The sequence below is a fragment of the Myodes glareolus genome, chromosome 2 (assembly GCF_982192425.1).
Source record: "Myodes glareolus chromosome 2, mMyoGla1.1, whole genome shotgun sequence".
Lineage (NCBI taxonomy): Eukaryota > Metazoa > Chordata > Mammalia > Rodentia > Cricetidae > Myodes > Myodes glareolus.
In genome coordinates, this window is record NC_142027.1 from 104707314 (window position 1) to 104723208 (window position 15895).

At 49.5% G+C, this 15895-nt stretch overlaps 1 protein-coding gene across 1 annotated transcript in view; it reads left to right on the forward strand.

Moving 5' to 3' along the window:
* Positions 1 to 15895, forward strand: part of Snx8 (sorting nexin 8) — a 58555-nt gene that overhangs the window by 40097 nt on the left and 2563 nt on the right. Inside the window, exons 4-10 of the mRNA XM_087903340.1 lie at positions 1466 to 1587; positions 5224 to 5304; positions 5558 to 5718; positions 6879 to 7011; positions 12078 to 12146; positions 13788 to 13934; positions 14247 to 14396. Coding sequence (XP_087759466.1) covers positions 1466 to 1587; positions 5224 to 5304; positions 5558 to 5718; positions 6879 to 7011; positions 12078 to 12146; positions 13788 to 13934; positions 14247 to 14396 — 863 coding nt within the window. The remainder of the gene's footprint in view (positions 1 to 1465; positions 1588 to 5223; positions 5305 to 5557; positions 5719 to 6878; positions 7012 to 12077; positions 12147 to 13787; positions 13935 to 14246; positions 14397 to 15895) is intronic.

Sequence of the window (15895 nt, forward strand, 5' to 3'; positions counted from 1 at the left end):
AATGCCTGACAAAAGCAATGTGAGGAAGGACGGTGCAGTCCGCGGAGCGCTTATGAGGCAGCTGGTTACATAGCATCCACAGTCAGAAAGGAGAGCTGGAGGTCTCAGCTCTTTTTCTCACCCTCAGACCAGGGCAGAGTGCTGGTCACCTTTACGGTGTGTCTTCTCCCTCCAATGAATCTTATCTAGAAACTTCCTCACAGACCTGTCCAGAACTGGTTTCCTAGGTGATTCCTGATCCTATCAATTAAACTGACAGTCAGTAATCAACCGTTAAATGGGTAGGCCATTCATGGTTGTTGATGCAGGAGAATCATGAATTCCAGGCCAGTCTGAGCTGTACCAGACCCTGTCTCTACAACAGAAAAGTAAGACTTTATGCCTAGACAAGGCGCGGTAACTGCCAGTTCACTTTCCCCGTTTCCCTACCTTTTTAGTGCAATTGACTCTGCACAGGGAGGAACTTGGTTGGGTTTTATGTAGTGATCAGCTTCTGCCATCCTGAACCTCCTCAATGTGATATAAACACGTATACATCTTATACTCCTGTGTGGCTCAGGTTCTGGTGGCCTGCCTCTTCCCAGCCCTCTGCACCTCTGGAACAGCTGTGCTCCTCACTAACCAGTGAGCTGCCAGGGAAGGAACTTTGCCTGCATCCACCAGGGCGTAGTGCCTGTGATTGACAGAATTCTAGGCAAACACTGTCACCTGACTCATCATTTCTGAGAGCCCAGCCTTTGTGGACACTTGGAGGGCTTGGGATGGGGTGGGTATGGATGTGGGCCTTATCTCGTTGTGTTTTTTTTAGAACTTCACATTAAGACCAGGCTGTTCTCTGCCTCCTGAGTGCTGGTATTATCATGTGCCACCACACCTGACTTTTGGTATTTGTGTTAAAGTAACTGGTAACTCGGATAATCCTGGAACTCACTGAGATCACAGTCTTCCTGCCTCAGCTCCTTAAGTGCTGAAATTAAAGACCTGTGCCAACCATGCCTGCCCTAATAATAACAACAAACTTCTACTCTATGAGTGCAGGGAAGCTGAGCTGCATCATCAGCACGATAAAGCTGTGTGCTCCTCGTGATATTTTATCCACAGTCTCCTAAGTTGCCTGTGGTGTATGGTGGCTGTGTGAAGTTACACTGGTTCCCAGACTGCTTTTTGTGTGAGCTAGGGTCTTGCTCTGCAGTCCAGCCTGACCTCAGACCCTGTAGCTCAGGCTGTGTTCCATCTTGCTATATATAGTCTTCTTGCCTCAGTCTCCCTAGTGCTAGGAACACAGATGTGTGTGACACCCAACCTCCCAGGGTTCTCCATTGAAACAGACAGTCTTGGCCATTCCTGCACCTGTTCATGCTTGGGGCCTCGGAGGTGGGGCTCTGCTGCCCTCTGTTCTTAGCCTCAGAAGCCCACTCTGAGCGGGGCTCTGCAGACTCCATAGTGACCCTGTACTCTCCTCCAGCCGACAGAGAGTTCATCGAGGGCCGCCGGAGGGCCCTGAAGCGCTTCATCAACCTGGTGGCACGGCATCCGCCCTTCTCAGAGGATGTGCTCCTCAAAATCTTCCTCTCTTTCAGTGGCTCAGTAAGTGTGTCCCTCAGGGTCCTGTCCTGGGTGGAATTCTGGGGCCTGAAATTCTTGCTGTATTCTATTCTTTGTTTGAAACCTGTTTGCACACTTAGACTGGCCCAGCTTGGAATCACACTGGAGGCAATCATCCTGTCTCAGCCTCTCCAGTGCTGGGAGCCCATACCTGGATTTTATTCCTTGACCCTGTGTTTTTCTTCCTGTCTCCTGTTCCTTGTTTGAATGTCCAAAGTGGGTTTGTTTATGATGGACAGAGCAAGGTTTCTTTCTGTAGTACAGGCTGGGCTGTCAGGGACCAGCCTTGACAAAAATACCTCTTGCCAGGGTAGAGGTGTGGGGATTTAGAAATATAGTGAAGAATAGGAAGAGGCGAATGAAAATAATAAAACGGAGAAACATGGAATAGTATCGGGAGGGAATTCCAGTGAGTCCTGAGATTCACCCGCATTTAATTTCCAACTGCTTAAAATACCCCTGACCCCAAAAGGTAGGAATATGGCAAAAACTACATTAGCATAATACAAGGAAATGAACATAGCAATTGAAGGTTGCAGGCTAGAACAAAACAAGTTATGGTCATACCCTAGACCAAAACATTCTGTAGGCAAACCACTCCCTGGGTGGAATCCAAAGTTATCTCCTTAAGGAAACTGGAACTTAGTTGGATCCTTTTGAGGTAGGAACATGTCATCTACTTCTCTGTTCCTGAAGTACAAGGTCTAGCTATTAGCCATACCTGTTGACATTAACCTAGATAGCAGAACTCTCTTTTCTACATCTAGGTAGGACCTTTGTTTTTATGTTGAAGCACAATAACCTTGAAGGAACTAGAGGTAAGTTCCAACTCTCTGACCTTTGGTCAGCATGGAAATAGGCTCACATTTTTGGGCCTTCATACAGGGCATCATTTTAAAGAGGCCTCTTTGTGTGACTTGGAAGCTTTGTGTACCTCTGGCCATGGTCCCCTGGAGATAGAAGCTTTCTTCCAGTGGGGCTGTGGTGGAGTCTGAGGCAGGACATCATGTGTGCCTGTGTTAGGAACCACAGTACTGCATATAGTACTGTACCCGGGAGCGAGCCCAAGTGTTTTTAATTGTAGGTGGGAGGTGCCACAGTTCTTGGCAGGTGTACCATTCAGCCTGTACACCATGGCATGGTTCGCGAGTCAGGCAAGGTGCTAGAGATTAAAACACACACACACAGACAGAGGCAGGGGTCATCCTTGAAACAAGAATGCCACATTTTATTGTGTTCCAGGTCATCTTATATAGAGCTCTCCTTGAGTAATGGGCATATCCTAGCTCTCGGGATTTTTCAGCTGCAAGCCCACCAGAAACCACTCCCCTACCATCAGGAACTCATGAGGGTCTCGTGCCCAGAGCAGCTGCAAGTACAGGAAAACAAAGTGTTTACTTCGGCAGGCAAGGGGTCATAGAAAATTCAGGGTCTGAGCGTCTGTAGTCCCCAACAGGCAGGCAGATTCTGGGATGACTGAACAGGGTGGAGAGGGGTGCATTTGAATGGGAAATCACGGCCTTCCGACCTTTACCCAACTCCTAGGCAGGGGACATGGGACAGTTAGGAGTGAGCCCAGTTTCGTATACTTGTTTGTGTGTGTGGAATATGTACATGTTGTGTTCCGTGTCTGTGTGCATGCCGAGGGTAGAGGAGGGTGTCCTCTCCATCTTCACCTCAGTTTCTAGAGACAGGGCCTTTTACTCCAGCCATCCTCCTGTCTCTACTTCCCTCATGGCCATACACAGCTTTTTACATGCTGGGGTGTCGAGCTCGTCCTCATGCCTTAGCAGCAAACGCTCCTACCCACTGAGCGCTCCCCAGACCAAGGGGCAGCTGGACTCCTTAGGAGGGTCCTAGGCTTTCACCTCCAGCAGGTGACACCCCCGGGTAGCTAAGTCTTCACCCACAGTGGATAGTGTAGGTGCTTACAACCTTGCTCGATTGTTTATTGATTGTGGTGCTGCCTTCGAACCTTGAGCCTCATGATGTTGGCACCTACTTGCTGTCTAGTGAGACTGCTAGCCCTAGTATGGTTTTCGAGCCTGGGGTGCAGTGGTGTTGGATCCCAAAGCAGGAATGAGGGTGGAACCAGGAAGCCACCTGCACTCCAGGCACAGGCTTAGGTCAGGTGCAGAGGGAATGGCACTTCTTTTTTGTTTTTCAAAGCAGGGTTTTTCTGTGTAGCCCTGGCTGTCCTGGAACTAGCTCTTGTAGACCAGGCTGACCTCGAACTCACAGAGATCCACCTGCCTCTGTCTCCCGAGTACTGGGATTAAAGGTGTGTGCCACCACCGCCCGGTGGGTTTGGCACTTCTTATTTATGTTGACAAGAAGGTTTCTTGTCTCTTTATCTGTCCATGGATGGTGTGTGTCTATAATGTCCCTGGTCCTCGGTTTTCCTTTTTGGTAAAAGAGAATTAGAAATGGTCCCTAAGCTCCTTCACACAGGCTTGGCTGCCCACTATGCGTTTCTGTTTCCCAGGTGACTTTGCCTGATTCGAAGACTTGGCTTTCCTAGTGAGGTCTTCGTCCAGGTCCACATGTCAAGGCCCAGCCTGAGACCAGTTCCCTCTACTTTTCCTTTCCTACCAACCATCCCAGCGCTCTACAGATCTCTAACCCTGAGGATCTGTTTACAGGAAGCAGCAGTCTCTTCCTGTCCATTGCTACATGGCGTCTGAAGGGTCTTGTGGTCTCGTGCCTCTGGGGTCCATGCCGAGGCTGTTGTAGGTGGAACTCTGTGATTCTGGACAGGGGCCTCGCTTCTTCTGGAGGTGGTGCTTGGCTGTGCTTCTGTCCTTCTGTTGGACTTTTTCCTGCAGTTTAACTCTAAAGGGTCTATGAGACAGCAAAGACATTCTGGAATGCCAGAGGATCAGCAAATGCACTAGAGCGAGTTTCTCTTCAGAAGGGACTGCCTCTGTTTTTCACTGTTTGAGACAGGGACTGGAACTCAGGAATTATGCTTCAGCCTCTTAAGTTCTGGGGTTGCAGGCATGCATCACCTCACCAAACTCCTGAAGAAGCTTGTATTTGTCTGTCTTTCCTCTCTCTTCTAATAGTGTGTGTGTGTGTGTGTGTGTGTGTGTGCATGCGCACACACCCTGTGGTGGATGTGTGTAGTATGTGTGCAGTTGTGAATGCCTGTGTGCATGCGTGGAGATGAAGGAGAACATCTGGTGTCTTGCTCTATCACTGTCTGCCTGACTCCTTTGAGACAGGGTCTCTCTCACTGAACCTGGAGTTGTGCTGGTAGTCAAAAAGTGCCAGCCATTCTGTCTCTGTTCCCCAGTGCTGGGTTACAGACATATGAGGCAACACCTGGCTTTTGGCCTGTGCTCTAGGGATTCTGAATTGGATCCTCATGCGTGTGTAACAAGTGCTCTTACCCACTGGACCATCTTCCCAGCCGCACTTTCTTGAGACAGGGTCTTGTTGTGTAGCTCATACTGGCCTGGAGCTCTTTCTCCTGCCGTGGTCTCCCCGGTGCTGAGATGGTAGGCATGCCTCACCAGGCCTAGCTCTCGTGCTGGCTGAAGTTGTAAGGAGTTTACTGCTCTCGGCTGGGTGCCGTTGCCGGCAGAAGAGGATGAAGCTGTCTCTTTCCTCTTCCAGGATGTTCAGCACAAGCTCAAGGAGGCGGCCCAGTGCGTTGGAGACGAATTCACGAACTGTAAGCTGGCTGCTAGGGCCAAGGTAGTTTTCTGATTTTGGGTTTTCCTCCCCCTCTTAAGCAGATGAATGGTAGCGCTAACCCTGATTATCCTCGCCACGCCTCTGCTGGGCGATGGGGATCGCACCGTTATCTACCACCTGCCCTTGTTGGATCCTCTAGTAGCGAGGTTCAGCTTTGAGCAGATGAGTAAGCAGATGAGTAAGAGAGAGATGTCCTTCTCTCTCTGAGACTAAACAGCAGGCCACTCTCTCTTTTCTTGCCACCCTTTCCTAGGACTTCCTCCCAGCTGACATCCAGACCCAGTTTGCCATGAGTCGGGAGCTGATTCGAAATGTCTACAACAGCTTCTACAAGCTTCGAGACAGAGCCGAGCGGATTGCAACCCGCGCCATTGACAATGCTGCTGATCTTCTCATATTCGGGAAGGAGCTCAGGCATGTGGCCTGTAGGGACTGTGGCATGAGTCTGGTGGGGGGCTGGGTCTGCCTACCACCCTGACCCATTGCACTGTGGGAAGAAGAGTAGATCCACAGGTAGTGGGAGGGGGCAGGAGAAAGCAGTGGTGATGGTTATACAGGGTGCTGGGACCCTCACACACCCCCTGCAGCTGGCGCTGAGACCCTCACACACCCCCTGTAGCTGGCGCTGGGACCCTCACACACCCCCTGCAGCTGGCGCTGGGACCCTCACACACCCCCTGTAGCTGGCGCTGGGACCCTCACACACCCCCTGTAGCTGGCGCTGGGACCCTCACACACCCCCTGTAGCTGGCGCTGGGACCCTCACACACGCCCTGCAGCTGGCGCTGAGATCCTCACACACCTCCTGCAGCTGGCGCTGAGATCCTCACACACCTCCTGTAGCTGGTACTGAGATCCTCACACCCCCCTGTAGCTGGCGCTGGGACCCTCACACACCCCCTACAGCTGCTCACAGTGTAGTCTTCTTGGCACCTTTCACAGCTGTGAGAAGACACCTGGCAGCAGCGACTTAAGGAAGGAAAGAAGTGTTGATTGTGTCACAGTCTCTGAGGGGTCACAGTCCATCATGGCAGGAAAAACATGGCAGTAGGAGCGTGAGGCAGCTGATCATATGACACCCACAGGCAGGAACCAGAGCGAGATGGATGCTGGTGCTTAGCTCACTTTCTTTTTATTTAATCTATGCCCAGACCAGGGAAAGATGCTGCCTTCTTCAGTTGCCACCACAACTTTTAAACCTAGTTTAAAAGCTCCCTCAAGGACATGCCCAGAGGGTTTATTTCCATGGTTTGATTCTCCCATGTTGAATTAACCAGCACAAATATAAAACAAAAACAAAAACAAAAGTTTGTTTGCCTTGGCAAGAGCAGCCAGTGGCAGACCAAGCTTCCTTTATAGGGGTGTAGAACCCAGCTTCGCCAGCACACAGACGTTCATGTCTTGTTGGCAGTAGTGGTGATTTCGTGGGTCTAACTAACTGCCTAACTCACCTACTGCCAAATATCCCTGCTGAACCTTCCAGAGTCTCAGATTGCTCCCTGGAGCTCTGACCCTCCTGGGAACAGAGTTCTAGGGAAGGGACAGACAGGTGAGTGTGTGTTCTGTTCCTACAGTGCGTTAGGCTCTGACACAACCCCTCTGCCCTCCTGGGCTGCTCTGCACCTCAGCACGTGGGGCTCCCTGAAGCAAGCACTCAAGGGTCTGTCCGTGGAGTTCGCGCTGCTTGCAGACAAGGCTGCTCAGCAGGTGAGTAACTTCCTTCTCCATGGGTCCCTTGTCTCAGTACATGCTGTCTTGTGTGGTGGGGCACCTTTTGATTAGCCTGGCTTTGAGAGCTTTGTGTAGATGATCTCCTGTCTCAGTGGAAACTGCTTGTGCCCATCTGTTCTGGGTGGCTCTCCGTGAGCCACTTATGCTTCTGAGAAGGCCGAGAGTGACAGAAACAGATTGGGTCCTTGTTCCCAGCCCTGGCGTTGCTGAGGTTAAATGGATCTGTCCTTGGCACCGTAGTCCTGCGCTTGCAGTTTGCTTCTGGATGGACCACATATTTCCCCTTTGGGCCCACTTGTGCTTGGCAACCAGTGACTTAACCCATTGGAATAATAACTAAGTGCCCAGTACCACAAGAGACTTTCTCCTCTGTATTCACTTATTAACCTCAAAAAGTTCTGCTATGTGTGTGGGAACTGTACTTTTTTTAAAAATTTATTTACTTATTTTGTTGTGTGTAACCTACTGAGGGCCTTGCATTTGTTAGACAGGGGCTCTACCACTGAGCCACACCTCAGCCTGGCACTGGGGGATTCTAGACATGTGCTCAGCCACCAAGCTACTTCACTAGCCCTCTTTTCCTTTGGTCACTGTTGTTGAGACAAGGTCTCATTAAGTTGTCTAGCCTTGAATCCCCCTGCATCTGTCTTCCGAGTAGCTGACACTATCTGTCTGGATGCCACCCCAGCTACAGTTTTAAATAAGTTGATATCCTTGTTGAAACTCTGCTCCTTGCTCAGGACCAGAGCTTTTCAGCTGCCTGTCTGGAGTGATGCACCTGCTGGAGACTTGGGGGATTTTCTCGGTAGAGGCTGGAAGCTCAGAGCCCATGAGGTTTCTGTGAAAGAGGGAGTTTGACCGCTTTGTTTGTGTGGAAAGTCCCTGATTTTCATCCGCCCAGGGCCAGTGCGTTCCCTTTAGAAATGTGCCTGTATTTTTTTTTTTATTATGTGTGGTTTATGTGTGTCCAGATACACATGTATGTGTTCATATGTGTCTGGAGATCAGGAGATAACTTCACGTGTCATTCTCAAGGATGCTATTTACCTCCATTAAGATAGGGTTATTTGTTGCCCTGGTGTTCACCAATTAGGACAGACTGGCTGCTCATTGATCCCCCAGAGTTGCTCATGTCTCCATCTCCCAACACTGGGAGTACAAGCGAGAGCCATTATGCCCTGAATTTTCATGTGGATTCTGAGGTTTGAACTTGAGTCCTCATCCTTGCAAGGCCAGCACTTTACACTATCTCCCCAACCCTCGGTGTTGGTGTCTTTTGTCTTTTTAATGAAAAAAAAAAAAAACACCTCATATACATGTATGTGTTTGTGTCTATATAAATGTGTGTGCGCATGTGTGCAAGTGCCCGAGGAAGTCAGAAGAGGGTGCTAGATCCCCCAGGAGCTGGAATTTGAGTAGGTTGCTAGCCACCTTATTTAGGTGCTGGAACTGAACTCAGGTACTCTGCAAGAGCAGCAAGTGCTTTCACCACTGAGCCGTCTCTCCAGCCCCCTAATTTTTAAACTTCATTTATTTATTGTATGGGGGGGGTGCATGTGTGCCACAGTGTGCGTGTGGAGGTCAGAGGACACTTAGAGGAGTTGATTCTCTCCTAAGCGTGGGCCTTGGGGATTGAATTCAGGTCTGAAGGTTGGTGGTAAGTGTCTTCACCCACTGAGCCATCTCACACTAACCCTGTTAATCAGTTAGTTTATTCCTTCCCATTGTTAGTGCCCCTTTACAATTTAGAGGACCAGGACTCGAGGTGTCAGCTTGGCAGGATGGAGAGGCAGGGGCTTGGGCAGGACCTGTGCTTTGTAGTTTGTGTGCCATGATGTTGCTTTAGTAACTTTGGTTTGGATCTCGGCTTCTCCATTGATTAGAATAAGAGGATTAGAATTAGATAGAAGAGGGTCGAAGTAGATCTTCAGTGTCTTTCATCTTTTTTTTATTTTTATTTTTATTTTTGTGTGTGTGTGCATGGGTGTACCACAGTGCATGTGTGGAGGTTGGAGGACAGCTTTGGAGAGCCCGCTCTCTCTCCCCTTCTCCCTTGTTTAGATAGGGTCTCTTATGTCTTCAGTGCTGTATACTCCAGGGTGGTTACCAGAGAGCTCCCAAGTGTTTCCCTGTTTCTTTTCCTGTCTTTGGAGCTTACCAGGTGTTCTATGTGGGTTTTGGGGATTGAACTCAGGTAATTATGCCTGCTTTCATAGTGGATGCGTTTGACCACTGAGTCACTTCATTGACCTCAACTATACCTCTCTCTCTGTCTCTAATTTTTTTGGAGACACCGTCTCACTATATAGCCCTGGCTGTCTGGAACTCATCTGCCTCTGCCCCTAGAGTGCTGGGGTAATAATAACATGTGCCACCATGCCCTCCCTTGCTGACTATTTTCTTTGTTAAATATGCACATGCATGCATGTATGCGCGCGTGTGTATATGTGTGCATTATGATATACCTGTGGAGACCAGAGAAAAAGTGAGACTCACGGGTCCGGGTCCGGGCATTAATCTCAGTTGTCAATCTTGGCAGTAAATGCCCTGCCCGGCAGAGCCTTCTCACCAGCCCAGACTACTTTCTTTTAACAGTGTAACTGTCCTCCAAGTATGGGCTCAAGAAGCATACATGAAGCTGTTTGTCACAGAGACTGGGCAGGCTTCTCTCTACTCAGTGGGAAGCCTGAGGTCAGGTGCTGGAATTCTGCAGTGTGCATTTGGACTTGAGTTCTATGCATGGTGATAGATGTGGGTCTATTTTCATTTTTCTACATGTTGATATCCAGTTTTGCCAGCACCACTTGTTAAATATGCTTTTTTTCCATTTGATATTTTTTGCTTCTTTATCAAATATCAAGTGTTTGAAGATGTGTGGATTGGTATCTGGGTCTTGTATTCGGTTCCATTGGTCCTCCTGTCTGTTCTTATGCCAATACCAGGCTGTTTTCAGTACTGTAGCTCTGTAGTAGAGTTTGAAGTCAGGGATTGTGATGCCTCCAGAAGTTCTTTTATTGCCTAGGATTGTTTTGGTTATCCTGTTTTTTTTGCTTTTCCAAATGAAGTTGAGTATTGTTCTTTCAAGGTCTTCGAAGAATTTTGCTGGAATTTTGATGGGCATTAGCTCTAGTTTCTTATTGACTAATTCTTATATCTTAATTTAACCCATTTTTATTAATCTGTATTGCCACGTGCCAGTGGCTTACTGGGAAAGATTCAGCATGTCTGACTCTGGTGACTCCATGGTGGCTCTCTGACTCTGCCTTCTTCATCCCAGCATTCTGTTTAATTTTCCCCACCTACCAAAGTTCTGCCCTATCAAGGCAAGGCAGTTTCTTTATTCATTAACCAATACAAACAACACATAGAAAGAAGGACCTCCTGTACCACTCCTCCATCTCCCCCTTCTTTAAAAAGGCATCCATCTATCTATATCTATCTATCTATCTATCTGTCTGTCTGTCTGTCTGTCTGTCTGTCTGTCTGTCTGTCTATCTATCTATCTATCTATCTGGGTAGGGTCTCACTGTGCCTCCTTGCCTTGCCTGGCACTCACAGAGATGTATCTGCCTCTGCCGCTCCAGTTTGCCACCACAACTGGCTCCATCTTACTTTTTGAGACAGACTCTCTCACTGAACCTGGGGCTCTAGTTCAGCTAGTTCAGATAACCTGCAAACTTTCAAGCTCCTGGCTTTGTCTGCTTTCAAACCCCACCCCCTCCCAGAGCTCTGGAGTTTCATTAAGCATGGTACCATTCCTGGCCTTTTATGTGGGAGCTGGGAATCTAAACTTAGGTCTTCGTGTTTACATGGCAAGTGCTTTGCTATCTGAGCCATCTCCCCAAGCTTCTTTCCTTACTCTTGGGAAATCTTTGGCTCACCTGTTAACTTCTGGAACTTACTACCTAGTGTCTGAACTGGCTGCATTCGTGAGATTGAATTACCTGGGAACCTCCTGATATAGTGAACTGAAGCTTAGGCGGTCATCTCATAGAGTCCCCCTGAGGTGACCACATCCGACTCTCAGTCCAGTTCCTGTTTCCATGAAAGTGTCTTCATTTCCCGTCAATCTTCTGCCTCCTCTTACCCTCATGGTTCTTCGTGCCCAAGTCAATGTGCAACTTCTGGGGTGAGCATATCTCTTGCCTACAGCTGGAGTATTAGGCATGTGTTGGCTGGGACATGTGTGCATGCACACATATGGGCAGTATGCACATGGCTGTCACTGTCTCCAGAGTGCTTCTGCTGCATGTGTGTTGGAAGCCAGGCGTCATGTGGGTGATTGTTGCTCAACCTTGTCCCCAGGGTGCCATGGATGAGTTTCAGCACTGGGCTTTCCCTCATCACCAGGTATTCTAATAGGGCTGTCTGTGTGTCTGTCTACTTGTCACGGTTGTCGTGTTGCCTGTATACAATGTCCGGAGCCTGTATCCTCTGTGCCATTCTCCCCTGCTTTGGCTTCCTTTACCCTGCTCCTTGGAAGGGCCAGGATGTCTGGGTCACTACTCCACTCATGCCTCCCCATACTAGGTCCTGTGTTCCTCTCTGATCTCCTCCAGATCCCTTTCCAGACCTCTTTCCCTATTGTCAAAGGGCCCCTCTCCCAGCATTCTTCCTGCATCTGTCTCCTTTTGGACATGCATAGCTTCAGAGAGAAGCGGTTTAAGTGTTGGGCAGAGCTGCTGGGCCAGCATGAGGTGTGGCTCTATCTTACCTGTGAGACACTGCATGTGGAGGACCTAAAGGAGTTGTATCTGGAGTGGAAACGGTGCTGCCCTGTCCTCATAACTGCCAGGTTTGAGGACATCTCTGCCCTGACCTGCAGGGCCCCAAGTGGGGAAACCAGGCCTCCTGAAACCTGAGCTGGTGGCTCAGGAGAGCTTCCAGACCATGGGTAGGGAGTGAACTCTCCAGGGGTGCTGGGTTCTGGGTGACATATGTTGTTTAACTTGAACTCACCCTGTCCTCTGAGCTGTGGTTAGTTCCCAGGTGGGTGCTGTGTCCTGGGTGCGGCATGTTGGCTAATTCATCCTTGTTCCTAGGGTAAGAAGGAGGAGAACGATGTGGTGGAGAAGCTGAACCTCTTCTTGGACTTGCTACAGTCCTACAAAGTGAGTCTCCAACACGCTGTCTGATAGTGACCTTGGGTTATAGAAGGGTGTGAGGTCAAGGCTGTGCAGGGAAGGGACTTTCATGATTTTGTGTGACTCTTCCTGAGGAGAGGTGCAGAGAAGCATCTGTTCACCCCAGATGGACACTGACAGGCCAGGGGAGAGGTGCCGCCTGCGCCCAGCTGCTGAGGTTACAGGAAAGAACTGGTTACAGGAAGTGCGAGTGGCTCATAGGTGGCTGCAGCACGAAAGCGTGGTCCCGCTCCCCATTCAGGTTTTAACCTGTTATTTAATCTTTGGGAAATCCTATAAGTCTCCCCATCCTCCACGAGGGAGTGTTAGTGGGCCTGCTCTCACGAAGAGATCATGTGAGTCCTCACAGCTGCTCTGCTTCAAGATGGCGATGATCACATCTGACCAGAAGGAAACCTGTCTGCCTGAGGGTCCCTTAGGCTGGTTCAGGGTTCCTGCTAGCACCCCAGAAAGCCCTCAAGTTGAGGGGGAGATAATTGCAGCGTGTGGTAGAAACCAAGATGAGTATGTGTGACTATTGGGCTGAGTGACTGGGGACCTGGTCCATATGCAGGGGCTTTGCTGCTTCTCACAGACAAGGATTCTGGGAAGCCAGGCTGAACTTTGAGGCAACTTTGAGTGGCCAGCGTCCATAGGGGTCTGGGTCATGTTATGGAGCTAGAGAAACCTTCATTACAGAAGAGCTCCAAGAGAGCTGGCCCAGTGCTTACAGGGAAGATTTTGGAAGAGTTTGCTCTGTTGCCTGAGATGTTAACACGTGACTTCAGGGGCTTGTGTTTCCTGCATGCACCACCATACCTGGTCTCTTGTCAGGTTTCTGACTGGGGAGGACAACTGATGCCAATATGTCTTCTTTCTCAGGCACACTGTCCTAACACCAGTAAGACATTGGCTATAGCCAGGTGGTGGTACACGCCTTTAATCCCAGCACTCTGGAGGTAGAGACAGGCAGATTTCTGTGAGTTCGAGGCCAGCCTGGTCCTTAGAGCGAGTTCCAGGACAGGCTCCAAAGCTACAGAGAAACCCTGTCTCAAAAAACCAAAACAAAGCAAAACAAAACAAAAAGACATTGGTTGTCTGGAGTTGGTAGTGTGAGTAGTCAGAGGTGGGCTGCCTCATGGCCCTGAACTAGACAACTCCCTTGAAGGCAGGTTCTCCTCTGGGGTCATACAGTCTGCTCTTGCACAGACTAACCTGAGTAGGTAGATCTGAATGAGGCTTGCTCTGAACCAGAATGTGTATGTATCTTTCTTATTTTAATTACATTAATTTGTGGTCTGTATGTGTGCATGTGCAGAAGTCAGAGGACAGCTTGCAGGAATCAGTTCTTGCTTTCCATCATGTGGGTCCTGGGAATCAAACTTAGACCATCACCCGCCTCCCGCTCCAGTCTTGTCCTGGACTCTGAACAGAAAAAGCCGGTGCTCCAAAGGGCCTTGGTTGCTCTCTGCCAGTCAGCATGAGCCTTTCTGGCTGCGTCTGCTCTTCCCTTGACATACGTTTTCCTTTCAGATGGGAGATGGGAGTGTTTGAAGGTCTCCAGAGCTTCCAGGCTCTGGGTCCCTTTAGTGTGTGCTGCAGTAGGTGAGCATGCCTCCCTCCCTGCAGGACCTGTGTGAGCGGCATGAGAAGGGCGTGCTTCACAAGCATCAGCGGGCACTGCACAAGTACGGCCTGATGAAGAGGCAGATGATGAGCGCCGCGCATGGCCGAGAGCCCGAGTCTGTGGAGCAGCTGGAGTCACGCATCGTGGAGGTGAGCAACAGGCAGGCGACAGCAGGCAGCTGTGGGTTGCATGTGGTGTGACATCTGGAGTTGCTCCATCATCAGCTCTTCCTGGTCTGCTGGGTGAGCTCAGGGGTTGTGAGTATGCAGAGCAGGGCTGAGGACTGGTGGAGGTGGGAGCTGGCCCAGGGGCTCTGCAGCTGTGTGCCTGGCTTTGCATTTCTTTGGTGCTCCCTCCTGTGGATGTGAGGGCAGGGGTCAGCCCCCAGGCTCAGAGCAGATGCTCCATCCTACATCCTCACATCCAAGGGTCCAGTGTTTAGATTGGCTCTCTGCTTGCAGCAGGAGAACGTGATCCAGACCATGGAGCTCCGAAACTACTTCTCCCTGTACTGCCTGCACCAGGAGACGCAGCTCGTCCATGTCTACCTGCCTCTCACCTCACACATCCTGGGGGCCTTCGTGAATTCCCAGATCCAAGGGCACAAGGAGGTGAGGCCTCACTAACCATCTTGTTTTCAGCTGCCTGGCCTGTGGTCAGTGACCTCAAGAATGGAGTTGATGCCTATTGGCCTTAACAGTTCCTAGGTGTCCCAGCCTCTTGTGTGGTCAGGAAGGTGACACCAAAAACTTGTGAGCAAGATCAGAAAGATGTCAGGAGCTCTTGGAGTCAGGGAAAGCATCCAGAATCTCCAAGCCCTACAGTTGAAGAGAAGAGGTGGCGGGGGTTAGTGTGGCTGGGAACACTGTACCACAGAGGAATTTCCTAGAAACTCCTTGTCTGCTGCCTTTAGGTGTAGCCTCTGGAGCCGCTGGGGGATAAATCCTTATGAATGCTCTGAGACATGGGAACCCTGAGATGCTTACCCTGTGCTAGTGGCCTAAAGCTCTGGGGCCTCCACTCCTGTTCGCTTTTACCAGCTGGGGCTGAGGCAGCACTTCAAAGGGGTGCCTGTCTAGCTCCTTGGTTGTATATTTTTTGGGGGGGTATAAAACTGATGCCTACTAATGTGATGAGAGCAGCCCAGTTAACGATTCATTGAAGTCTATTTGGTGAGTAAAATTAGTTCTTTAGGGGCTCTTACAGAGTGGATGCTTATAGATAACTGCACTTCCCCTCCTAAATTGCCAGTTCCCCAACAACTGAGTCCCTGCTTTAAACCTTTAAAAATTTTATTCAATATTTATGTTTATGCATGAGTTTATAAGTATCACATGTATGCAGAAGTCCACACAATGTCAGATCCCTTGGAACTGGAGTTATAGGTGGTTATGAGCCACTTGCTATAGGTGCCGGGAACCAAACCCATGTGCTCTGCAAGAGCAGCAAGCGCTCGTAACTTCTGAGTCATCTTTCCAGTGTTTCCTGTCCTCTTGTGAGACAGGATCTCACTGTGTAGATAGACCTGGCTGTGCTTGAACTCAGAGATCTGCCTGCGTCTGCTTCTTGGGTGTTGGGATTAAAGGCATCTACCACCATACCCAGGGACATTTTCTTTTCTATCACTTTTTTGTTGTTGCTGTTTTTATTTTTTGTGTGCATATGTGTTGTGTATGCATGTATGTATGAATGTTTGCATGTGAATTGGCATATATGCATTCATGTGGAGGTCATGGGTTGATGTGGGCAGTCTCCCTGGATCATTTCCCACCTTATGTATTGAGGCAGAACTCACCGATTCTGCTAGGTTAACTAGCCAGCTTGCTGAGGGCATCTTCTGTCTCCCTTCCGTGTAGGCTGTCTCATCCACTTGACATTTACTTGTGCATCCAAACTCAGATTTTCATGGAGATCACTTTATCCCTCCTAAGTTTTTGTTTTATATGGCTTTGAGTTTACAGTGGAATCTGGCTTCAGAGCACTAATGTCAAAGCAGCAGAGGTGACCACTGACTCAGAAAACATTCGCTACAGTCAGAGCCAGCAGGAGTTCTGTGTCTGTGTGTGTTCTGTCCTTACCCTATCAGAATCCTGCTGGTCTAGAAAACATT